Raw genomic sequence first — 27,144 nt, forward strand, 5'->3', positions numbered from 1 at the left:
TTACATTAATATATATAACAATATAAAATGAATAAGGTTAACCCCTTAACCCATTACCGAATACCAAACGCCACAATGAAGATTGGCCGAACTACACGAGCCTTAGTAATCCGAACCCACACGAGATTACTATCTTCACAACATCGAGGTTGGCCGAACTACACGAGCCTTAGTAATCCGAACCCACACGAGATTACTATCTTCACAACATCGAGGTTGGCCGTACTACACGAGCCTTAGTAATCCGAACCCACACGAGATTACTATCTTCACAACATCGAGGTTGGCCGAACTACACGAGCCTTAGTAATTCGAAACCACACGAGATTACTACCTCAATAAGATGACCGAACTACACGAGTCATCGTGAATCCGAACTACACGCGATTCACTTCTCAACATCAAAACCCACGGTCACGGGATTATAAAATCCACCACATCGGGGTCATCCACATCACAACCAAGTGTGATGACGTACACACATAGTGTACACCTCGCCAAAGGTAGTCAACCAAAACACACAACCGTGCCAATTGGACCTATACACAAGTCCATCAAAACCACCTATATGTGAAGTGAGCTCTATAACTGAGAACCACTTCACCCGACTCGCACCCATCCTACACATACATATGCATATAGGATATTAACACTCACCTTGTCGCCTTGAAGAATGCTTCCAAGTAATCCGCAACTCGTCAACGGAAAGTACCTAATCCATTATCACAAATTCAACAACACACTTAGATTGAATCTACAAACCAACCCAATTCGACACTTAGTGCAATTTCGACCCAAATGCACTTCCAAGGACAAACCGCGCCCAAACTACCCAATAATCACTAACACAAGTGATAATGGTCCTAATATACCAATTAAACCCGAACACAAGTGTTAAACACTTATCGTTCTCAAAATCGCCCATAAACCCCAATTTTGACTCCAGTTAAAGTTAATCAACCACAAGAACCCTAAAGGTCTCCAAATCATCAATAATCACTAACACTAGTGATTATACACCTTTCTCAAGTCTTAAACATGGTTAAATCAATAACCAACCCAAAACCCGCCTTTAACACTTATAAACCCGAATCTTGGTGTTAATCTTCAATTAACAACTAAATGGGTTCCATCTATGAACATACAAGCCAAAAGCCTCAAATTTGAATGATGAACACGAAAATTAAATTCGGAGTTAGAGCTTACCACTAGTATCACCGTGTAGCTAAGAACGAGGAGAACAAACTTGTCAACTACGCCAAAGATCAAATCCCGTTTCTTCTTTTCCAAAAATCCGTTTGAATCCAATTGGGTGTTTGAATTTTTGAGAGGAAAATGAAATGAAAAGGGAAAAGAAATTAGGAAATGAAAGGAGTGGATGAGGTTAAAGCCTCAAATCTGGCTCAAACGTGAAAAGACCAAAATGCCCCTCACTTTACCTAAATATTGCGAAAACAGGAACCAGTTCGCCCACATTGTCGCGCCGCGGCCTTAAATGTCGCGCCACGACATTTGCCTAGGTCTGGGATCATTTTTTGTTGGACTTCTGATCTGATTTCCAGTTAATTGCCGCGCCGCGGCCTCAATTGTCGCGTCGCGACACACAGCGTGATCTGAGTCATTTTCTTGCATACAAGACCTCAACACCCGAACATGTCCCGAAACCTTCATACGCCTATCGTACATACACAATACACCTATAAATCATATACGGGGAAAATGGGGTATTACATAATCGAGATGAATTATGTGGCAAGCGAGCTATAAAAGTGAATTTTGAACTTTCAGATTGTACGATAATTATTACCTTTGTATTTGAAATCTTATGCATATTTAAATATTATTTTGATACTTATTTTTTATGTAACACTGTATTTAGGTACATTGAGAATATTTTTGGAGTTAGAAAATCTCCACTAGCCACAAATCCTTACACGTTTATTGATAACTTAGTTTAATGGTTCACTTATAATGTAACACTTTTTTATATCTCTCAATTCATAACTTTATAATTGTTTCTATTTTTAAATATCATATTGAATACAAATATATTTGACTATAGTTTAGTTTCGATAATATTTCATGACCGCAAAACACATTTTTGGGCACATTACGTTTGCCACATAATCGAGATGAATTATGTGGCAAGCGCGCTATATAAACTTCGTTTGAAAATTGGACCCCTTTTTCGTACGATGACTAGATAACGATGCTATGAGCAAGACTTCCGGAAGGCTTTCTTCCATTCGAAATAGTTTTGACGCCGAAAAAGTCGTTTTGCTATTTCTGAAGGTGAATTTTGAACTTTCGAATTTTACGATAATTATTATCTTTGCATTTGAAATTTTATGCATATTTAAATATCATTTTGATACTTGTTTTTTATGTGACACTGTATATAGGTACATTGAGAATATTTTTGGGGTAAATATATCCCCACTAGCCACAAATCCTTACACGTTTAGTGACATCTTGGTTTAATGGCTCGATTATTTTATGACACTTTTTGATATCTCTCAATTCATAACTCTATAACTATTCTGCTTGAAAATTTCATATTGAAAGCGAATATATTTGACTATAGTTTCGTTTCGTTAATAATTCATGGCCATAAAACATATTTATGAGCACATTACGTTTGCCACATGATTAAGATGAATTATGCGGCAAGCTAGGTATAAAAAATTTGTTTGAAAATTGGATCCATTTTCGCTATGAACAAGATTACCTGAAGGCTTTCTTCCATTCGAAATAGTTTTGACGCTGAAAAAGTCGTTTTGCTGTTTCTGAAGGTGAATTTTGAACTTTCAGAGTTTACGATAATTATTGCCTTTGCATTTGAAATCTTGTGCATATTTAAATATCATTTTGATACTTGTTTTTTTATGTAACACTATATTTAGGGATATTGAGAATATTTTTGGGGTTAATTAGTTAATATGTTCCCACTAGCCACAAATCCTTACACGTTTATTGACAACTTGGTTTAATGGTTTGATTATAATGTGACACTTTTTGATATCTCTCAATTCATAACTCTATAATGATTTCTATTTTTAAATTTCATATTGAATACAAATATATTTGACTATAGTTTAGTTTCGATAATATTTCATGGCCGCAAAACACATTTTTGAGCACATTACGTTTACCACATAATCGAGATGAATTATGTTGCAAACGTGCTAAAATAACTTCGGTTGAAAATTGGACCCATTTTCGCACGATGACTAGATAACGACGCAATGATCAAGACTTCTCGAAGGCTTTCTTCCATTAGAATTAGTTTTGACGCCGAAAATGTCGTTTTGCTACTTCTAAAGGTGAATTTTGAACTTTCAGATTTTACGATAATTATTACCATTGCATTTGAACTTTTATTCATATTTAAAACAATTTCGATGCTTGTTTTTTATGTAACACTGTATTTAGGTACATTGAAAATATTTTTGGGGTTAATATATCCCCACTAGCCACAAATCCTTACACGTTTAGTGGCATCTTGGTTTAATGGTTCGATTATATTGTAACACTTTTTGATATCTCTCAATTCATAACTTTATAATTGTTTCTATCTTAAAATTTCATATTGAATGCAAATATGTTTAACTATAATTTTGCTTCGATAATAATTAATGGCCGCAAAATACATTTTTGAGCGAAAGAGGTATAAAAACTTCGTTTGAAAATTGGACCTATTTTTACACGATGACTAGATAACGACGCTATGAGCAAGACTTCCTGAAGGCTTTCTTCCATTGGAAATAGTTTTGACGCCAAAAAAGTCGTTTTGCTCTTTCTGAAGGTGAATTTTGAACTTTCATATTTTACGATAATTATTAAATTTGCATTTGAAATCTTATGCATATTTAAATATAATTTTGATACTTGTTTTTTATGTAACACTGTATTTAGGTACATTGAAAATATTTTTGGGGTTAATATATCTCCACTAGCCACAAATTCTTACACGTTTAATGACATCTTGGTTCAATGGTTCGATTATTTTGTGACAATATTTGATATCTCTTAATTCATAACTCTATAATTGTTTCTATTTTAAAATTTCATATTGAATGCAAATATATTTGACTATAGTTTCGTTTCGATAATAATTCATGGCCGCAAAATACATTTTTGAGCACATTACGTTTGCCACATAATCGAGATGAATTATGTGGCAAGCGTGCTATAAAAACTTCGTTTGAAAATTGAAATCATTTTCGCACGATGACTAGATAACGACGCTATGAGCAAGACTTCCTGAAGGTGTTCTTCCATTCGAAATAGTTTTGACGCCGAAAAAGTCATTTTGCTATTTCTAAAGATGAATTTCGAACTTTAAGATTTTACAATAATTATTACCTTTACATTTAAAATCTTACGCTTTAAATATCATTTTGATACTTGTTTTTTATGTAACAATGTATTTAGGTACATTGAGAATATTTTTGGAGTTAATATATCCTCACTAACCACAAATCCTTACACGTTTATTGACAACTTGGTTTAATGGTTCGATTATATTGTGACACTTTTTGATATCTCCCAATTCATAACTCTATAATTATTTCTAATTTTAAATTTCATATTGAATACAAATATATTTACTATAGTTTAGTTTTGATTATATTTCATGGCCGCAAAACACATTTTGAGCACATTACGTTTGCCACATAATCGAGATGCATTATGTGGCAAGCGAGCTATAAAAACTTTGTTTGAAAATTGGACCCATTTTCGCACGATGACTAGATAACGACGCTATGAGCAAGACTTTCTGAATGCTTTCTTCCATTCGAAATAATTTTGACGCCGAAAATTCGTTTTGCTATTTCTAAAAGTGAATTTTGAACTTTCAGAGTGTACGATAATTATTACCTTTGCATTTGAAATCTTATGCATATTTAAATATCATTTTTGCTACTTGTTTTTTATGTAACGCTATATTTAAGTACATGCATAATATTTTTGGGGTTAATTAGTTAATATATCCCCACTAGCCACAAATCCTTACACGTTTAGTGACATCTTGGTTTAATGGTTCGATTATTTTGTGACATTATTTGATATTTCTCTATTCATAACTCTATAATTGTTTCTATTTTAAAATTTCATATTGGATTCAAATAAGTTTGACTTTAGTTTCGTTTCGATTATAATTCATGGCCGCAAAACACATTTTTGAGCATATTACGTTTGCCACATAATCGAAATGAATTATGTGGCAAGCGAGCTAAAAATACTTCGGTTGAAAATTGGACCAGTTTTCGTACGATGACTAGATAACGACGCTATGATCAAGACTTCCCAAAGGACTTCTTCCATTCGAAATAGTTTTAATGCCGAAAATGTCGTTTTGCTATTTCTAAAGGTGAATTTTGAACTTTCAGATTTTACGATAATTATTACATTTGCATTTGAACTTTTATTCATATTTAAAACCATTTTGATAATTATTTTTTTTGTAACACTGTATTTAGGTACATTGAGAATATTTTTGGGGTTAATATATCTCCACTAGCCACAAATCCTCATACGTTTACTGACATCTTGGTTTAATGGTTCAATTATTTTGTGAAACTTTTTGATATCTCTCAATTAATAACACTATAATTGTTTCTATCTTAAAATTTCATATTGAATGCAAATATATTTAACTATAGTTTCGCTTCGATAATAAATAATGGCAGCAAAACATATTTTTGAGCATATTACGTTTGCCACATAATCGGGATGAATTATGTGGCAAAAGAAGTATAAAAACTTTGTTTGAAAATTGGACCCAATTTCACACGATGACTAGATTAAGATGCTATGAGCAAGACTTCCTGAAGGCAAATAGTTTTGACGCCGAAATATTCGTTTTGCTATTTCGGAAGGTGAATTTTGAACTTTCAGATTTTACGATAATTATTACCTTTGCATCTGAAATCTTATGCATATTTAAATATCATTTTGATACTTGTTTTTTATGTAACACTATATTCAGGTACATTGAGAATATATTTTTTGGGGTTAATATATCCCCACTAGTCACAAATCCTTACACGTTTATTGACATCTTATTTTAATGGTTCGAATTTTTTGGGACACTTTTTGATATCTCTCAATTTATAACGCTATAATTGTTTCTATTTTAAAATTTTATATTGAATGCAAATATATTTGTGTATAGTTTCGTTTCGATAATAATTCATGGCCGCATAACACATTTTTGAGCACATTACGTTTGCCACATAATCGGGATGAATTATGTTGCAAGCATTCTAAAAAAACTTCGGATGAAAATTGGACCCATTTTCGCACGATGACTAGATAACGACGCTATGATCAAGACTTCCCGAAGGCTTTCTTCCATTCCAAATAGTTTAGACACGGAAAAAGTCGTTCTGCTATTTCTGAAGGTGAATTTTGAACTTTCAGATTTTATGATATATATATATATATATATATATATATATATATATATATATATATATATATATATATATATATATATATAACCACGCAAGCTTGCCTGAGTGGCTACCGAGTTGCCCAATGAAGCACACCATCGGGTTCAATTCCTGGCTATGCCAAATAGTTCAAAAAGAGAGTGTGACTAGAGGGTGCGCATAATGCGCAATTCATCTGGTACCAGGTTTCGCGCTCGGGGGCATGATTACCCGAAGTTTTACCTTCTATGAGGGAGCCAATGTGCTCATTTATAGAAGGGTTTCCTCGTTTACAATTATATATAATTGTAAACGAGGAAACCCTTCTATAAATGAGCACATTGGCTCCCCCATAGAAGGTAAAACTTCGGGTAATCAAGCCCCCCCGAGCGCGAGACCTGACCTGATACCTGATGAATTGCGCATTATGCACACCCTCTAATCACACTCTCTTTTTGAACTATTTAACATAGCCAGAAATTGAACTCAATATATATTGAATGAATGTTTGTGTGTTGTTGAGTCTTTATTGGTGCTTTGAAAGTGTTTGTAAAAGTCTCAAAATGATATATAGTCAAAATGGAAAAGGTGTTGATTTGAGTTAGAATTTTGAAAATCTGGAGCTAGTGTTGTGCGCTCCGCACACCAGTAGGTGCGCTTTGCGCAGTATCGCTTAAAATTGGAACAAAATGGGTTTTTAAAGGTTTGTGTAAAAAAAAAATCAAGTCAAAGGGCGTTTCAATAGTAACCATGCTTGACAAAATAAATATGTAGGACCATGAATACAATCTCATACAAATCAAAGGGACCATCCGTTATATTTTGTCTAACATCAATAAACACATCGAGTTTGAACCTTAAAAACAAAAACAACAACAACAACAACAACAACAACAACAACAACAACAAATTTGATATCAACCAAAAAAATCCTAAAAAATATGTTTTAGTTACGGTAAATAATATATGATACATTTTTTGATTTGTTCTTGTCACAAAATTATTCAAAAAGAAAAAATTTCCTCTATTTTTTTTTTTTTTGGGCAAAAGAAAAAATATATTACTTTTCAAATGGCATACACTAGGCTGGATATACCCAAAGCCCAAAACAAACAATACAATACAAAAACAAAAAACTCATGCTAACACTACAGATTAACAAACCTAGAATTCAAAATTTTCAATTTCCACATAGCAGCAGCCTTCATCACTGCAGGGGACATTTTGACATTGAAAGTCTGCAATTTCATCTGCACATATTTGAAGATTACATCACTTAAAACACTAACATGCCTGCTTTCAATTCTGAACACGCTATGATTTCTTTTCCGCCAAATATAGTATACACTAGCTGCAAATACCAACCTATTAAGAATACTCCAAATATTATTCATATGAGGATATTGAGACATAGCCTGCACAATTTGAGAAAATTGGTTTGGAATCCCCCTGAACAACAGAAACCTCTTCAAATTGTTCCAAACTTCCAAACTATATTCACACTTGAAGAATAAATGGTCTATGGAATCTCTCTCCATATCACAAAATTCCTCTATTGTTAACTCTATTTCATTAAATTAAATTGGTGTCTATTTTAATCATTTTACCTATTAAGTATTTGGATAATCTGGTATTTTCATACACTCATTAACTGATTAACGATATCAAATAAAATAACCCAAACACCATTAGTATATAACAAATTTTGCTATAGCTTATTATTTGATTATATAGAACGCATAATATACTTTTAACACGCATAATTTAAACACCCCCAACTAACCACCTCCATATAACTAAGTGATAAATGTGCTTTCATGTGTGTCAGTAGGTCTCGAGTTCGAGTCTCAATTGGATATTTTTGTAAATGCAATTTGTTTTGCAATTGGTTATGGAGCCCTACGGAGAGTGGCGGAAACAGGTGGCGTGCCCACCTCCACTGGATTTGCAATTTTCTGTATAAAAATATTGGGTTTTTCGATTTTGCCCCTTGTCAAATTTTTTTGCCCCAAAGCCTCCATATTTTGTCCCATAACCTTCAAATTTTGCCCAAAAACCTCCATATTTTGCCCAAAAAACTCCATATTTTATCCAAAAAGTTGCTACAATTTTAAATAAAAGTTCACCCCGGGTGAAAAAAAATTCTGCTTTCACCACTGCCTACAGAGTTTCTAGTTTTCCTTATAACGAATGAAGGAAATGAGTATGCCATGTGACTTCATGAACATGATCGGGTGGATGACTAATGACCCGTTAATAACCTTAATATACCGCCCTAACAAACTTCCCTGATTGGTATTTACCAACTAGCTAGCAGGAGTTGCTAATTGTAAAATTCTAATGAAGTTAGGCCAAACTATGTAAGCAAATAATAAACGGGAAAAGGAACTTAATTAAGATCGATGCCTTCAAACATGCAAGTGATCATAAAGGATTGATTGCATACATATTGTTAGAAAGTGAAAAACCAGTTAAACTTCGCTAACAAAACATTTTAAGTGGTTGGAAAATGATCGCAAACGAATTTAAAATTATCCAATACATTATATTATATACATCTAAGTAAAAAATAGCATCCGTGGACCGTGTTCATGAATAAATGGTGGAAGTGAGTGGTGACTATAATGCACAAACACGTAAATGGGATAAATATGAAGTTATTTTAGTAAGGTATAGTAACATTTTGGGCCATAGGCTTCTCCATTGGCGCAATAAAGGTTGCTATTTTATTCGTAAGACTAGTTATTTAACACTCAACAATCTCATATTGTAAAAAAAATCCACTTGGATCATAAACTATCTTTTTGTGTTTTTTAACCAAAATAAACAAGTTCAAACTCACACAAAAACGACACTTGAACCAATATTAATTACTCCATCATTGAAATGAAATTGCCAAAGTAAACAACAAATTGAACGTGGCATAATAACAGCCGCCATAAAAAATATGATTAAAGACCAACACAACATGCGAAATCTGTCTGTTAATTTATATATTATCAACGGGTATAATTATCTCGTTTTTAAGGTCATAAACCCATAGTCGAACTTGGTATGATATTTTTTTTTTTATAAAAGAATATAATAATAACTTCACTACACCAATTGAAATTTGTATCCATAAAATATGACCATCTGAAATTGTCAATCAATTATGTCAGACTTAGAGTAATACGGCAAGAAAAACATTACTCGTATTATTTACTTACCATGATCATAGTAAACAAAAACGCCTTTTTTCATTTTATGTGACCTTACGAAAAATAACCTGATTACGTACAAGTAAAAACACTTGTTATACTGAAAAACTCAACACGGGAAAAAGAAATTTGTATTCAAACAAAATGAGGTTATGATCCGTATACATCAATAAAAGTATCCGTAAACCACTAAACGTCTGTTGTATTGTAAAACCCTTTAAAGCAAGCGTAAGATTATAGAATCACTAATAAAAAGGTCTGCTGATGCATGTGGAAACCTATTATATATATAATGTAATAAAACATAATTCGATCAACGATAAAAGTCAATGCTCAGATATTATTTTGATAACGTTTTAGATTAAAATAATAAGAATCTCATTATTTACAGGACAAAATATGAATGACTACAAAAAGTGAAAGGACCTTTAAATTTACTACATAAACCACAAAGGGGTTAAATGAAAATTAATTTTAATTAAAGTCAACACCTCATAAAATGTTCTCATTCTTCGATCTCCAAGAGAACTCATTTATTTTAACTTAATGGAGTTAAGTGCAGATTTTTATGGTGTGGGAGCGTTAGTTACATTCGTACTAGTGTTAACTACATGGAGATTTCTGAATTTGGTGTGGTTCAAACCGAAGAAGATCGAAAAAATGTTAAGAGATCAAGGTTTAAAAGGAAACTCGTATATATTCATGTTCGGTGATACTAAAGAGATGGCTCGAATGACACGCGAAGCCAAATCTAAACCCGTACATCTCAATGATTGTATCGTTCCTAGGGTGTTGCCATTCGTTCATAAATATGTCACTACGCACGGTACGTACCCATGGTCCGGTTCATGTCCTATCGCCTTATTTGATACTATGTATATATTAGGTTTGGTAAATGTCAGTTTTACTCTTATATATTAATACGGAGTAATAAGTTTGATTGAATTTATTTAAGAAATAAATACTCCATTATTAAGAATAACAAATATGGTAAAATTGTTCAGTCTAACTAATATGAGTAATATTTAGTAATTATAATTATATTTTATAAGTGAACAATTTTAAAATATATATAAATAGTAAGGGTCGGTTTTTTTTTTTTTTTTTTCTGGAACCCGCGAGTAATTACTAAAGAAGTACTCGTAACATTTATCACACAAACAAATTAATTAAATTAAGTTTATAACGTAGAATTTTAAATGTTCATAAATAGAGAAGAAAGAATGGGCTGCTCAGACGATGGGTCTTTACAAGTACTAGTTTAAAACTAGGAATGGGCCATTTCTGAGTAGTATCAAAAATGGATCGGGTTGGATTGGCCTGCTGGGTTACAGGATATATTGGATCCATTAAAGGGGGTGTCTATGAGATTGCTTATTTAAATAATAACGGAGTAATCCCTTAAAACCAAAAACAACCTTTAAAATCTACCGGCTGACTTGAATGGTATGATGGTGAGATCCAATTTGGTGTACTGCCAACTCAGGTTCGATTCTCACTTCAAGCAGGGCTTTTCCAACCATTGATGGTACTGCCAACATCAATGCAATTTGGAAATGTTGTTAGGATTTTCTCAACCTTCGATGGTACTGTCAACATCGTCACGATTTGGGTTTCAACCTAACGCGTGTGTGGGTAACAAATGAGAGCATCGATGTTGATATCACCGTTCAAAAAAAACATGTTAATTTTTGGAATGTTGTTACTGGAAATAGTTTTATGTGAATTCTTATCTATGTCACTACTAAATCTGATCACATGTTTTGAATAACTGTTGTATAGGTAAAATGTGTTTTGTATGGATGGGGCCAAAACCTATGGTGTATATAACCCAACCTGCTATTGTAAGAGAGATTTTGGCTAATAATTATCAGTTTCAAAGATTACGAAAAGGAAATCCGTTATTTAAGATGCTAACGAGAGGGCTAGTAGATGTTGAAGGTGATCAATGGGTCAAACATAGAAAAATAATCAGTCCAGCATTTCATATCGAAAAGTTCAAGGTTTATACGCCAACCATTCTATATTTTCGTTAAAATGACATGCATTGAATTATTATACATTTTTCTTTGGTAGGATATGGTACATGCATTCTATGTGAGCTGCAATGATATGATGAACAAATGGGAAAATTTGCTAACGAAAGAATCATCGTGTGAAGTTGATGTGTGGCCCTATCTCCAAATAATGTCAAGTGATGTAATTTCACGTACGGCGTTTGGTAGTAGTTCTGAAGAAGGACGAAAGATTTTTGAACTTCAAGAAGAATTGGTGGGGTTGATTATCAAGTCTCCACAATCTACTTACATTCTCGGATCAAGGTGAGTATATTGGTTGGAACAATGACACTAATTAATCATATTGTGATCGAAGTTTTAGTAGGAATTTAATTTTTAAGTCACTTGATTTAATTGAACTACAGGTTTTTGCCAACAAAACATAACAAGAGATTGAAAGAGATAGACCAATTGGTGAAATCTTTGATAAGAAATATTATCGATAAACGAGTTGTTGCAATGAAAGAAGGGAAAAGTAGTAACAATGACCTTTTGGGAACGCTCTTGAAATCAAATTATGAAGAAATCAACAAAGAGGGGAATAAAAACTCAGGGTTAAGCATAGAAGAAATTATCGAAGAATGCAAACTTTTCTATTTTGCAGGACAAGAAACTACAAGAGCTTTGTTGGTTTGGACAATGATTTTACTGGGCCAACACACAAACTGGCAAACGCGCGCTAGAGAGGAAGTTTTTAATGTCTTTCAAGATACAAAACCGGATTTTGAAGGGTTAAATCATCTTAAAGTTGTAAGAAATTTCCATCTTTAACAGTGAAATTATATATATCTTTAGGATTTTGCTAATGACTGTCTAAAGGTTGTCGTTAACATGCATTAAATTATTGTACATGTCGGTTATTAGTCATATTCATAAAAGTGGTTTATCAATATGTACAACATTTTAAAGCGGGACTGTCATTAGCAAAATCCATATTTTTACGTCTATATTGTATTGTTCTATTATATAGTAACTACAATTTATGACAGGTTAACATGATATTCAACGAAGTTCTTAGATTATATCCACCAGGAACCTCGTTAGGGCGAGTAGTACATAAACAAACCAAACTGGGTGACTTAATGCTACCGGCCGGAACCCTCCTTCAAATAAATACAATGCTTTTACATTATGATCGAGATCTTTGGGGTGATGACGTTAACGAGTTTGATCCAAATAGATTTTCTGAAGGTGTGTCAAAAGCAACAAAAGGAAAAACATGTTACGTCCCATTTGGTGGAGGCCCACGTATATGCATTGGACAAAATTTTGCCTTGATGGAAGCTAAAATAATGCTTGTTATGATTCTGCAACGTTTCTGTTTTGAGATATCCCCATCGTACACGCACTCTCCGCACATTGTAATAACACTTCAGCCTCAGTTTGGTGTTCCCTTGATTTTACACAAACTTTAAATAATTTATACATATGTTGTGATTTGTTTAATGTGTATTGTGACATATATGTATGATGCAACCTTTTTGAAATACACATATATAATTAGACCGAATCATAAGAAATTACATTCAGTATTGTTATTCTTACACTTCTAGAAGAAAAAAAATGTGGTGGTATGATGTAGCTTGGTTTAAAAAAGAATTGGTAGATCACTGTCAATAGTTTATCGTATGAGTCTCTTACATGTCTTTCTTTCATGTGTACATTTAGTCTCAGCAAAATAATTTGGTCCCGTTAAAGATAAAATATTGCTGGCCCACCTCCTTTTTAATGTGTTTTTTTTATGTTATTTGTTCAAGATGGTTCGATGTATATAGAGTTCATAGAAGTTCACTTTTTCTGTCATAGTAATGACTAATGACAGTGTACAATTGTTTAGTTAAGAAAGTTCAGTTCTTCATGACAGTCTGTTTTTCGATTCTTCAGTCATTATGTTAGGATTTTCAAGGGGTTGCGATAGCTCCTTTGTTGCTCTCATCCCAAAAAATTCTAATCCGGTGACGCTCAATGAGTATCGCCCGATTAGTCTCATCATATGTATGTATAAAATAATCGTAAAGATCTTGTCTAACCGACTTCGGATGGTACTCCAAAACTCATCAGCATAAATCAATCAGCCTTTATAAGGGGACGACAAATACTTGACGGGGTTCTTATTGCAAACGAAGTTATTAACTTATTCAGGAAGGAAAAGCGCAGGTTATACCTATTCAAAGTCGATTTTGAAAAGGCCTTTGATTGTGTATGTTGCGAATTTTTAGAAGACGTAATGAGGCAAATGAATTTCTCGGATAAATGGATAAGTTGGATTAGAGGTTGTCTCTCTTCGGGTCGATCATCGATTCTCATCAGAGGTAGCCCTATGAATGAATTTTCTCTTGAAAAAGGTTTAAGGCAAGGCGATCATCTCCCTCCATTTCTATTTTTGATTGTCAGCGAAACGCTTAATATTATGATGAAAGATGTTGTTAGTCTCGGTCACTACAAGGGGGTTTCAGTGGGTTGTGATCTCATCCACTTGAGTCATTTGCAATTTGCGGATGATGTCCTTTTTTTAGAAGAGTGGTCAGAAAGCAACACCACCAATTTGATTCATATTTTAACTTGGTTCGGGATGGCTTTCGGACTAAAGATCCATTTTTCAAAAAGCAAGATTTTTGATTTGTGTGTTCCCGAGCCTAGGATTACAAATATGACCCGCCTTTTGAATTGTGCTTCCGGTTCCTTTCCTTTCACTTATTTAGGACTACCGGTGGGTGATAACATGAATAGAATCGGGGCGTGGGAAACCGTTTTCAACAAATTAAGTGAGAAGCTTAGTCTCTGGAAATCAAAAGTATTGTCCATTGGTGGTAGGCTCACCCTTACCAAATCGGTTTTGGGAAGCCTGCCCTTATTTTACATGTCTCTTTTCAGAGCTTCAATTGGTGTAATAAAAAAACTTGAATCAATCCGAATGCGATTCTTGTGGGGGCTGAATTCGGATAGTGGTATGACATGGGTGAGTTGGAATCAAACTTTGAGAAGTAAAACATTCGGGGGTCTTGGTATCGAAAGTCTTCGGGCGAAAAACCTTAGCTTGCTCGCTAAATGGTTTTGGCGCTTGAAAAATGAAGGATCCCTATGGGTGAAAGTCATTAAATCGATCCATGGAACATTTGGTAAAGCGGAAACACTTGATCGCGCCTTGCGGGTTTTTTTAATTAATTTTTTGCTTTCCAAAAAACAAAATCTCCTGAGATATTGTCGTTGAGTGGTTAATTATTATATCATTTATATTCGGAATAATGTGAAGTTTTTATTCATTTCATAAAACAATTATGGTGTAATTTAAAAAAAAAAAAAAAAAAAAAAAAAAAAACTATAGACTTTACGTTAAAATACATATAGTACGCTATATTTTCATTCCATTTTAAAGATAACCAAAAAAGTATGATTTGTCAATTTTTCATCGACGACTTTTCACCTACCAAAAGGTTCTCTAACTAAATGTGTGATTACAAATTTGACAACGAATGGAAGAACAGAGGACACTGACACTTACTTTTTTTCTGTCAATTTGTGTTCACCTTTAACGAAATCTTAGGATTTCTTTCCCTTTCATTTCATAACAAAAACACAAATATGAAAGCTTTATATTTTTTAACTTTGATTTGAATATACATTGTTTGATATTTAATATATTAAAGGTTTTCATATTGCAATAAAATATTTTAACGTCTTTTATGAAATCAATATTGAGCGAAAAAATTCAGGAAAAAAATAGGGCAAAAGGACTCAAACTCTGATTTTTCCTTTACATACGCTTTAACTTACCACTTGTTTTAGTCATTACTTGATATATATATATATATATATATATATATATATATATATATATATATATATATATATATATATATATATATATATATATATATATATATATATATAATCAATCCAAAAAAATTAAAAATATGTCCGTTTCAAATATAGTTATTTGCGTTTTTTTCGTAAAGTTATTTCGAGTTTAATCGTAATGCCAAATAAATTAAACTTGGGGCGGGGAAAAAATCCCGTATATATGTATACATATAATTAATCCAAATTTTTTTTTGTTGAAAAAGCTCCGTTTCGAACATAATTAGTTGCGTTTTATTCGTAAAATTATTTCGAGTTGAACGGTGATAACGGATAAATTTAACTCGTTACAGAAAAAAAGATAAATTATATATATATATATATATATATATATAATCAATCCAAAAAAATTAAAAATATGTCCGTTTCAAATATAGTTATTTGCGTTTTTTTCGTAAAGTTATTTCGAGTTGAATCGTAATGCCAAATAAATTAAACTTGGGGCGGGAAAAAAATCCCGTATATATGTATACATATAATTAATCCAATTTTTTTTTTTTTTGTTGAAAAAGCTCCGTTTCGAAAATAATTAGTTGCGTTTTATTCGTAAAATTATTTCGAGTTGAACGGTGATAACGGATAAATTTAACTCGTTACAGAAAAAAAAGATAAATTTCGATAAAAATTTGGGTGAGATTTATTTAATGTTTATTATATTAAAATTGAAACTTATATTTTGCCCCCTAATCTCTTGCTTATTTTTACTTTTAAACCCTAAAAGTCAACAACTATTACCCCTCATGTTTGAAGCACTTGACACTTCCCTTCCCTTCCCTGAAGAAATGTGTGGTTGTGAGATCAAATGGCCTAAACGACCAAAATCTTGATGAGTATCAATATATATGGTAATAATTATGCAATAATGTTAAATATCATGATGTCCTATTTTAAGTGTGGTATATACGGAGTATTACTTTTCCTTGTGTTTTAAAGTAAGTATATTCAAATTCAATTCAATTCAATTCAATTTTTATTTTATATTAATATTAAATTAAATAGTCTAAAAGGTTTGTGAAACCATAGATGCATTTTATTGGAGAATACTCTCATGCTTACATTGTTTAACTGACGAGTATCTTCAATAACAACCGGATTCGTCTCGGTGTTTTTAAGTCTTGGCTAAGCTGATAAATACTAAAAGCTTCTCAAAATTCTTGGCGGTTTGGGATGAGTTTAATGAAGTATTGTCAAGATAAAGTCTCTTCGTAGAGGGTTGAGATTCGGATTTTGATTGGTTTCTTGGCACTTTTGGATTATGCCTTTACAATGCACGACTTTAGCATAATCTGACTCTTGATTTTACTATTCTTTATTTGCACAATTTGAAAAATTTGTTGATCTTCGCGTGCTAAGTTACGTTGGGTGATTATTTAATTTGTTGGCTTGTGTAAATGGTTGTTTTAGTTTAGGCTCTTTTTAGATTGAGTCTTAATATTGTCCAGTATGTTGAGTTATTTTACATCGAGTTGTCTTGGTCGATTGTAGTTTGGTTGGCAATCAGTTTGTAAGGTCGGTGGTGACTTTTATTAGTTCATTTGAAATGGTTATTTAGCCAGTTGTATTCCTTAGGGCTCTTCAACGGTTGGTTAGATGAATTGTTCCTTTAATCATTTATTAAAATTAATAATCAGAAAATAAAAAATCCGTTGTAGTTGAAGGTCTGAAGATTATGACCGATGATTAATGTTGAAAACCTCTTATGTGAATTTATAAAATTATTTGAATAGTAAGTATATGGTGTTGAAAAGATGTCCAAGTGTGTTGTTATTGGTGCTTGTAGTTGTAAATCACTCTATCACTACACTTGATTTGTTTACTTACTCTTATGCCGCTAACGAGCCCGTTGTCAAATAGTAAATTCACAATCGACCAATTGTCGGGTTACTTTCTTGCTTTCAAAGTCATAAGCAAGAGGTCTCGTATTGTCCAACCCTAAACAAGAAGGTCGAATTGAGGTGTAGGGGATGAATGTAGATAGACCATCTAACCATTGACATGATAAATTCTAGTAAATCAAGAACCATTAAGCGATTTCATGCTTTTAATCCTAATTGGGTAAACTGGCTCGTTTCTCACTCTGTCACTGATATTATTCTCCAACGATGCCCCATGGACAAAGGGGATTGGCTATTGTCCTGCTGCCAGCTACCGGTTAAGGAGGTGAAGTGTAGCTATTCCAGCTATAGTTGAAAATTTCAAATCATTTGATTACTTTAACTACTCATGCTATGGATGTGAAAGCATCAACTCCGTTTTTAAGATGAGAGAAAGTTTGTTACATAAATGGTGCTGACGTGACACACATACAATATTTGTGTAACAAACTTTTCAAAAAAAAAAGAAAGAAAGGGGACTATGTGGCGCACACGCTCGATTTGTGTGCACATTGCCAAATGATTAGGGTCATATACATGTTTTCGTATTGCATGTCGAATGGCCGTGGTAAAGGGATTACATATAACACTACCTTAAACTCTTAAGTCTTTCTTGCTAGTCATCCGGACTGCACACGGGTTGATGAGTCCTGACAATGTACAGATACTCAACTGTTGTACTTTTTTTTTACCACGAGCATCCTTAATTTCGTTGTGTGTAATAAATCTTCATACTTCATCCTTTACTAAGGGCGGAATACATACGAAATTCCCATCATATATTAACGTAGATATTTAGATGTGGTACTGCTAACATCGTCGCAAATTGGATTTCCTTATAACGTGTGTGTGAGTGGCATATGATCGCGAAAGTGCTTAAGTCTGTTCAGATTGGATCATAATCAGTGTGCCTCTGTTCGAGATAGACTGCTCAATGTTGGATCATCTGTTTCGGTAACTAACTGCTGGATCAGACCTCCTATTCGACTTGTAGCGAATGAATTGGACGAGTTATCTCAGTTAGTGGCAACAGTGACACTTGATAGTTCGAAGGCAGACTCAAGGAATTGGAAGTTCGACAACAACGGTCAATTCTCTACAAAGAAACTTACTTGCTTGATCGATGAAAAAACAATTAGTGCAGGTACAAATACTTCCGAGACTATACGAAATAATCTTGTCTCGAAAAAGATTGAAGTTTTTGTATGGAGAGCGAGGAAAAAACGAATTTCGGCTTTGATAGAATTAGATAAACGTGGTATCGACCTTCACTCCGTTCGATGCCCGCTTTGTGATGACGACTTGGAGACGGTAGATCGTTCTCTTATTTTATGCAAACACGCTTTCGAAGTTTGGTCTAAAGTATTCGAGTGGTGGGGTATGAATGTTTCATCTTCGTTAAGTGTCAACGAGATTTTCCTTGGTAACTCAAGTGTTGCGATGTCGGATATTGGTGCTAAAATTTGGTAAGCGGTATTGTGGTCGAGTGGATATCTTATTTGGAGCAATAGAAATCAAATGGTTTTTAATAAAAATTGTTGGACTACTCCCGTGACATTGTGCGAAATACAAACAAAAATGTTTGAATGGATTACGAAAAGAAGCAAAGCAAAGACTATTGATTGGCATTCATGGCTTCACAATCCTCAATCCTTAGTTATTTGATTTGTTACCTAACTTCTTGTTAATTAGCGTGTGAGTTTATGTAATTAGCATGAGAGTCTATGTAATGTGTTTTGCTTCTTTTGTTGAGTTCAGCCATGTTTTGTTCATGGGGTTGTAGTTGTATTGTCCTCTTTGAGTTATATATATATATATATATATATATATATATATATATATATATATATATATATATATATATATATATATATATATATATATATATATATATATATAATGTTGAATGTGAAGGATATCAAAACAAAAGGATTCGGAAAAACAGGGGAGGCGCGCCGCGGCCTTGGAAGGTGCGACGCGGCCTAGCACATGAAACAGAGCATCAGATTTGGAAAACGACTGTCCGGAGAATTGACTTGGAGGCGCGGCGCGGGCACAAATGGCCCGGCGCGGCTTCGTCTGGCGAGAAGTTTCCAAATTTATGTTTTTCTTGTTCTGCAAGGTGTTTTTGGCCTATATAAGCATCATAATGTAACCCTCAGTTGTATCTACGAATTATATCAATAAAATCTCTCTAGTTGGTCCGTGGATTAAAGTAATCGATATTCGATTACATATAACCACGTTAAATCTCGCGTCTTTAATTCTTTTATTTATTGTTCTTTCGTTTGTCGATTGTGGAAGGGTAATTCTCTGGAATTACTCTATTGTTTGGGTCCTATAATCCTTACAATTGGTATCTAGAGCTCAAGGTTTGAGTTGGAAACGATGGCGGAGGACGGTAAATTAAAGATCGAGCGGTTTGATGGTAAAGACTTCACCTTTTGGAAGATGCAAATAGAAGACTACTTGTATCAAAAGAAACTTCACCAACCTTTGTTGGAGACCAAACCCGAAGGCATGAACGATGCCGATTGGATGCTCTTGGATCGTCAAGCTTTGGGTGTGGTTCGTCTTGCACTCGCTAAGAACGTTGTAGGTAATATCATGAATGAAAAGACAACGTTTAATTGTTTGAAGGCGCTCTCCAACATGTATGAGAAACCTATGGTGGCGAATAAGGTTTTTCTCATGCGACAATTGTTCAACATGAAGATGAAGGAAGGTATGAGTGCAAAGGATCATATCAACGAATTCAACAATCTTGTTTCAAGATTAGAGTCGGTTGAAATCAAGTTTTTTGATGAACTAAAAGCACTAATCTTGCTTTCATCATTACCGGAAATTTGGTCGGGTACGGTTACCGCGGTTAGTAGCTCTACCGGTACTACTAAGCTTGCGTATGAAGGAATTAGGGATTTAATTCTCGGTGAAGACACTCGTAGGAGAAGTTCGGGGGAATTGTTATCCGGTTCTTTGTTAAGTACCGACAACTGTGGTAGGAAAGTTGATCGCGGTGTGAAGAAGAGTAAAGGGAAGTTCAAGAAGAGGTATCCATCGAAAGACCGAAGTGACATTATTTGTTGGGGTTGCAATCAAAAGGGGCATTATCAAAGATATTGTAAGAATGCTCCGGTTAAAGATGTTAACTTGACCGCGGAAGATACGGAGGATGCACTACTATGTAGTATTGAAAGTTCGGTGGAGTCTTGGGTCTTGGATTCGGGAGCTTCGTTTCACGCTACACCCACTAAGAGCGTGATGAGGAATTTTTGGGCGTATCAAGGTAAAGTTAGATTGGCAAACAACAAAAGTCTCGAGATTAAAGGTATAGGAGATGTTGTATTGAAGACTACTCTTGGTTCTAACTGGACTTTGAAGAACGTGAGGTTTATTCCTAAGTTAAAGAGGAAGTTAATCTCGGTTGGTCAATTAAATGAAGAAGGTAATGAGGTTACTTTCAAGAATCGCCAATGGAAGGTGATTAAGGGTAGTAATGTCATAGCTCGTGGACATAAAAGGGGAACTCTTTATATGGTTGAGGTGTTTGAAGAAGACACGGTGATTGCTACGGTTGATGTTGGGGCTAGTTCTACTCTATGGCACCGAAGACTCGGGCATATGGATGAGAAGGGTATGAAGGTTCTTAGTTTGAGTGGGAGAATTCCAGATTTGAAAAAGACAGAGCTTGGGTTTTGCGAACCATGCACTTATGGGAAGCAAAAGAAGGTAACTTTTGTTAAATCGGGGAATTCACCAAAGTTGAAGAAATTGGAGCTAGTTCATACGGATGTTTTTGGGCCAACGAATGTAGAATCACATGGAGGTTCTCGTTATTATGTCACCTTCATTGATGACGCCACTCGAAAGGTATGGGTTTATTTTCTTAAAGTTAAATCCAAAGTTTTTGGTACTTTTGTGAAGTGGAAAGCTATGGTTAAGAATGAGACCAATTTAAAAGTCAAGTTCTTAAGGTCGGACAATGGAGGAGAATATGGTAGTCTTGAGTTTAAAGACCATTGTGCAAAGTTCGGTATTAGAATGTTGAAATTGGTACCGGAGACACCGCAACACAATGGGGTCGCCGAACGTATGAATCGTACGTTGAATGAAAGGGCTAGGAGTATGAGACTACATGTCGGTTTGCCTAAGATGTTTTGGGCGGATGCGGTTAATACGGCGGCTTATTTGATTAATAGGGGACCCTCAACACCATTGGGTTTCCGAATTCCCGAAGAATAATGGCTAGGTAAAAAGGTTAGTTATGATCATCTTAGAATCTTTGGGTGTAATGTTTATGTGAAGACCAAAGATATTGATAAAGATAAACTTGAAGCTAAGTCAAAGAAGAGTACGTTCATTGGTTACGGTTCGGATGAGATGGGCTATCGTTGTTGGGATAATGAAGCTAGAAAGGTTATTCGATTGCGTGATGTTACCTTTGATGAAGATTCGGTCTATGGCAAACCGGAAACGGGCAGTCAAAAACCGGATCATGTTATTCTTGATGATGTTTCTCTTGATGATCTTGTGGGTTCTAGTGGGAGTTCGGGGAACAATGAATTGCCGATTAATGGTGATGAGTCGGATCTTGACAATGATGGAGATGGTTCGGATAGCGGTAATAATTTCGAACATAGTGCGAGTTCTAGTGATGAGGAGGCTAATGAAACCGGTCCAACCATACCGGTTGCTCCTATACTTAGACGCTCGACTAGAGTGCCCAAACCTAATCCTAGGTATTCTCCATCAACAAACTACTTCTCTATACCGAGAATGGTTGTAACGACCCAACCCGTTATCCAACCAAAAACGCTTAAATTTTTTTTTATATAAACAGCCCAGTTTCAGACAAATGGAGCGCCGCTCCATATAGGGGCGCGCCACTCCAAAGTGGCATGTCCACTTTCTTTTATGCTCATTCATAAAATACACTTCTTAACACTTTTAAATGAAACAAATTGTCATAACACGTCAATATAAGTAAAACTAAGAACTTCCCACAATAAAATTGAGTTTTACAACACCGGGCTCACATCAACCCAAATTACGACAAAGTGACCATTTCGACCCATTTTAGTTTAATACAAACATAGACCGAGCATGGTGATTGGGGATACGCTACCCAATCCTAATCAAATCCAACAGCACGCCTTCTAAAGCAAACCACGCAAGCCCACTAGTCCCCACACTTACCCGAGCCATCACCTCCACGCAAATCTATAAAAATGTAAACAACGAGAGGGTAAGCAAAACGCTTAGTGAATGCAATAATTATACATATACATATATAATGTACCTACTTGCATACACTTACTCACATACCGTATACATGCTAGCAATATAATTAGCAAACCATCTCAAGCATAAAACTAATAACCTCCAATATCGCAAGCTAGCATAACCAATAGCATATACTCAAACAATATAATTTGCTACACTACAACACATACACAAACCATATGGTTAACCATAAACACTATGGTGCTACTGGCTCATGGTTCACACCATACGTAATGCTATGACGCTACCAGCTCCTTGGTTCACGCCACTACGCATTTGAGTCATACTCTTTTATAGTGCTACCGGCTCCTTGGTTCACACTTAGGCGTTACCGGCTCGTGGTTCACACCTCATTTTATAGTGCTACCGGCTCCTTGGTTTACACTTTGGCGCTACCGGCTCGTGGTTCACACCTCATTTTATAGTGCTACCGGCTCCTTGGTTCACACTTTGGCGCTGCCGGCTCGTGGTTCGCACTTTGATGCTACCGGCTCGTGGTTCACATCATGACAATCGTCACATACATGTTATGGTGCTACCGGCTCGTTGGTTCATACCATAACATTCACAAATAAATACACTATATACATACATGCATAATTATTCCACTCACCTTGGAATGCTCGCACAAGTAGTGTATTATGATCTCCGTCCTCATATCCGAGCAAGCAACCACCTATATCACACATAGGCACAATATGCACATAAATAACAATTCTCTAAAAGAGAACCCGACACTCACATCCCTTAGTCGAGGGATCTCACCCTGCTCGCCAAAACCCGCCCATTTAACACCTAATGGACACAAACCAATTACCACTTCGGGTGGTAATTCAAACCCACTCAACAAAGTACAATTTAACCTAAATTGTACTCGACACCAAATAGACCAAACCTAGGTCTTAACACTAAATTAGAACTTAGGTAGTAATCATTTCAAACATCATTTACACCAAAACCCCAACATGCGCAATATTAACCCATATTGCGTTTGACCACCTTTGACTTATGTTAAAATACAATTTTAACCCAAAATCACTGATAACTCCAAAATTATACAGCATTTTTATAACATTTTGAGGAGTTATCTTGTTATTTTAGAGTCATTTTAATACCAAAACACGTTAAAATGGGTAAAAGGGGGAATAGGTAATTCTAATATTTTGTTTGAGTTATGTGCAAAACAGGAACAAAAACAGTGAAAAAAATAAAGAGATGAGAAATGAAGCCGCCGGCCTAAGGACTACAAAGCCGCCGGCTTCCCCATGGATTCTAGAATGTTCCTGTTTCGTTCGTAAAATATGCTAAACTTGGAGCCAAAGGAAAAGTAAAGCAAAGCCACCGGCTTCACCCTGATGCCGTCGGCTTTGAAGACACGGTTTCTCGACTTGCTGATCAAGTTCAAGTAAATAAGGAAACAAAATCAAAGAGATTTGCCAGATAAGTGAAGCAGCTGGCTTAGCAGCAAGTCGCCGGCTTAATGAAGGCGGTTACGTGTTTTTGGCTTAAAGATCACGATTTGCTTGGAGAGAAAGTCACTGACTCAGGGAAGCCGCCGGCTTCACCCTGAAACCGCCTCAATGAAGCCGCCGGCTTGGTTAGCCGTCTTAAAATATTATAAATAGAGGATTAGGTCAGAGTTTTTATCATCCAGTTCAGTTTTTCATATTGTTCAAAATTCAAGAACGAATTAGTTAGGTCTTTACTTGTGACGCCCCGTAAAAAACCATCGTGTACGATTTGTCAACAACAGGATCTTTACACGGTCGAATACTACATGCTATTTGAAAATCAGTTTTGCATTGATAAAAGATAGCGTTTACAAAAGATAACGTGACACCAAGGTCGTTACAAAGTCATTATTTGAAAATAACATAAACTACGAATGCAAAAGAAAAGTTCCATGATTGAGACATCTATAAGTAATGCAGTGGAATTCTAGCACAGCAGGTCCTTAACAGCAAGTTTAAACACCAAGACAGCAAGTCTAAACAGCGGAAGCAACAAACCTCTAAGCACCTGAGAAAACATGCTTAAAAACGTCAATAATAATGTTGATGAGCTATAGTTTAAGGTGTAACAGTAATGTAAGGTAGGCCACGAGATTTCAGTGCTCCAAACAGCTTTTCAAAATAGTATGAAAAGTATATGTTTAACCGTGGGAACTTGGTAACTAACTTAACGTTTATTACCCCCTAAAAGTACACTTGGCGAGTGCGTATGTTTACGAAGTATTAAACACCCGTTAAATGCTAGCGCGACTAGCCCGAGTGGGGATCTCAAACCCTATGGATCCATATCTAAGATTCACGTTCACCGGTTCAAAAACCAATGACTAAACGTTACCGAGCTAAGGGGAAAGTTTATGCCGTTATATAACCCACACATATATAAAGTTTAAGTACTCGTGCCTAGTATGTAAAACGTAAAAAAAAAAAAAGCGCATGTATTCTGATAATGCTAAAAATGAACATATATTTCATAGCATTATTCCTTAAGAAAGACAAGCTTTTAGTTGCAATTGTCCTATTTACAAGTGATATTCTGTTAAATAATAAAAAGTGAAGACAAAAGACAGATTCGACGAATTGAAGACGCAAACGACTAAAAAGCTCAAAAGTACAAAATACAATCAAAGAGGTTCCAATTATTGATAAGAAACATCTCGAAATTACAAGAGTACAAGATTCAAAACGCAAAGTACAAGATATTAAATTGTACGCAAGGACGTTCGAAAATCCGGAACTGGGACCAGAGTCAACTCTCAACGCTCGACGCAACGGACTAAAAATTACAAGTCAACTATGCACATAAATATAATATAATATTTAAATAATTCTTATAATTATTTATATATTATATAATATATTATAAACCGTCGGCAAGCTAGGAGCCAAGGCTGTGTGAGCTGGAAATACGAACTCCGCGTGTTGCGGAGTTTGAAGGCCAAAAATGCCGCGAGTTGCGGAGCTTCCCTGGACGAAAATTCCTATAAAAGGCAACGCATTTTGATCGTAAAAATATCATATAATCTATCTCTCTCTCAATATATGTAAACGTATATATATATATATATATATATATATATATATATATATATATATATATATATATATATATATATATATATATATATATATATATATTATATTTTAATTTTAATTTTAATTTTAAATCCTAATAATAAGGGTATGTTAGCGAATGTTGTAAGGGTGTAAGTCGAAATTCTGTCCGTGTAACGCTACGCTATTTTTAATCATTGTAAGTTATGTTTATATTATTTTCATTAATGTCTCATAGCTAAGTTATTATTATGCTTATTTAATACCGAAGTAATCATGATGTTGGGCTAAAAATACTAAAATTGGGTAATTGGGCTTTGTACCATAATTGGGGTTTGGATAAAAGAACGACACTTGTGGAAATTAGACTATGGGCTATTAATGGGTTTTATATTAACTAAACAATACCTTGTTAATTTAATATACAAACTTATAATTCGACGTATTTATATATAACCACATACGCTTGACTGGGTACGGTGGGCGGGATATCTATAAATACCAATAATTATTCATTTTACCGAACACGGAACTGGATTAATAGTTAATAGACTTGTTGAAACAGGGGTGAATTACATTCAAGGGTAATTGGTGTAATTGTTAACAAAGTAGTAAAACCTTGGTTTACACGCAGTCGATAACCTGGTGTATTCATTAAACAAAGTATTAAAACCTTGTTACAATTCGAATCCCCAATTAGTTAGAATATTTGACTTCGGGAATAAGAATAATTTGACGAAGGCTTTCGCTCTTTATATTTATAACTGATGGACTATTATGGACAAATCCGTATGGACATATTAAATAATCCAGGACAAAGAACAATTAACCCATGGGCATAAAACTAAAATCAACACGTCAAACATCATGATTACGGAAGTTTAAATAAGCATAATTCATTTATTTTATATTTAATTTCCTTTATTTTATATTTAATTGCACTTCTAATTATCGCACTTTTATTTATTGTTATTGTATTTAATTGCACTTTTAATTATCGTACTTTTTAATTATCGCAATTTTATTTTATCGCACTTTTATTTATCGAAATTTCATTATCGTTATTTACTTTACGCTTTAAATTAAATCTTTTATTTATTTAATATTTTACATTAGGTTTTAACTGCGACTAAAGTTTTTAAAATCGACAAACCGGTCATTAAACGGTAAAAAACCCCCTTTATAATAATAATAATATTACTTATATATATTTGTATTTTTATAAATTAAAAGTAATATAGCGTTAAGCTTTGTTTAAAGATTTTTCCCTGTGGAACGAACCGGACTTACTAAAAACTACACTACTGTATGATTAGGTACACTGCCTATAAGTGTTTTAGCAAGGTTTAAGTATATCCATTCTATAAATAAAT

At 34.4% G+C, this 27,144-nt stretch overlaps 2 protein-coding genes across 2 annotated transcripts in view; both read left to right on the top strand.

The window, feature by feature from the left end:
* The first annotated feature begins 10,183 nt into the window (after positions 1 to 10,183).
* Positions 10,184 to 13,109, top strand: LOC139858189 (cytochrome P450 CYP72A219-like). Its single transcript, XM_071847043.1, has 5 exons — positions 10,184 to 10,463; positions 11,420 to 11,640; positions 11,714 to 11,958; positions 12,060 to 12,444; positions 12,684 to 13,109. Exons 1-5 carry the CDS (start codon positions 10,184 to 10,186, stop codon positions 13,107 to 13,109), a joined length of 1,557 nt encoding a protein of 518 aa, XP_071703144.1.
* Positions 13,110 to 13,921: 812 nt separating this feature from the next.
* LOC139859266 (uncharacterized) overlaps positions 13,922 to 27,144 on the top strand; it is a 38,891-nt gene continuing 25,668 nt past the window's right edge. The window contains exons 1-3 of the mRNA XM_071848063.1: positions 13,922 to 14,845; positions 18,333 to 18,892; positions 21,968 to 22,047. Coding sequence (XP_071704164.1) covers positions 13,922 to 14,845; positions 18,333 to 18,892; positions 21,968 to 22,047 — 1,564 coding nt within the window. The remainder of the gene's footprint in view (positions 14,846 to 18,332; positions 18,893 to 21,967; positions 22,048 to 27,144) is intronic.

The sequence above is a fragment of the Rutidosis leptorrhynchoides genome, chromosome 7 (assembly GCF_046630445.1).
Source record: "Rutidosis leptorrhynchoides isolate AG116_Rl617_1_P2 chromosome 7, CSIRO_AGI_Rlap_v1, whole genome shotgun sequence".
Lineage (NCBI taxonomy): Eukaryota > Viridiplantae > Streptophyta > Magnoliopsida > Asterales > Asteraceae > Rutidosis > Rutidosis leptorrhynchoides.

Coding starts and splice junctions, on each gene's coding strand:
- LOC139858189 (XM_071847043.1), top strand. CDS start 10,184: ATGGAGTTAAGTGCAGATTTTTATGGTGTGGGAGCGTTAGTTACATTC. Junction 11,641..11,713: donor TTCATATCGAAAAGTTCAAG/GTTTATACGCCA, acceptor TTTCTTTGGTAG/GATATGGTACATGCATTCTA. Junction 12,445..12,683: donor GGTTAAATCATCTTAAAGTT/GTAAGAAATTTC, acceptor AATTTATGACAG/GTTAACATGATATTCAACGA.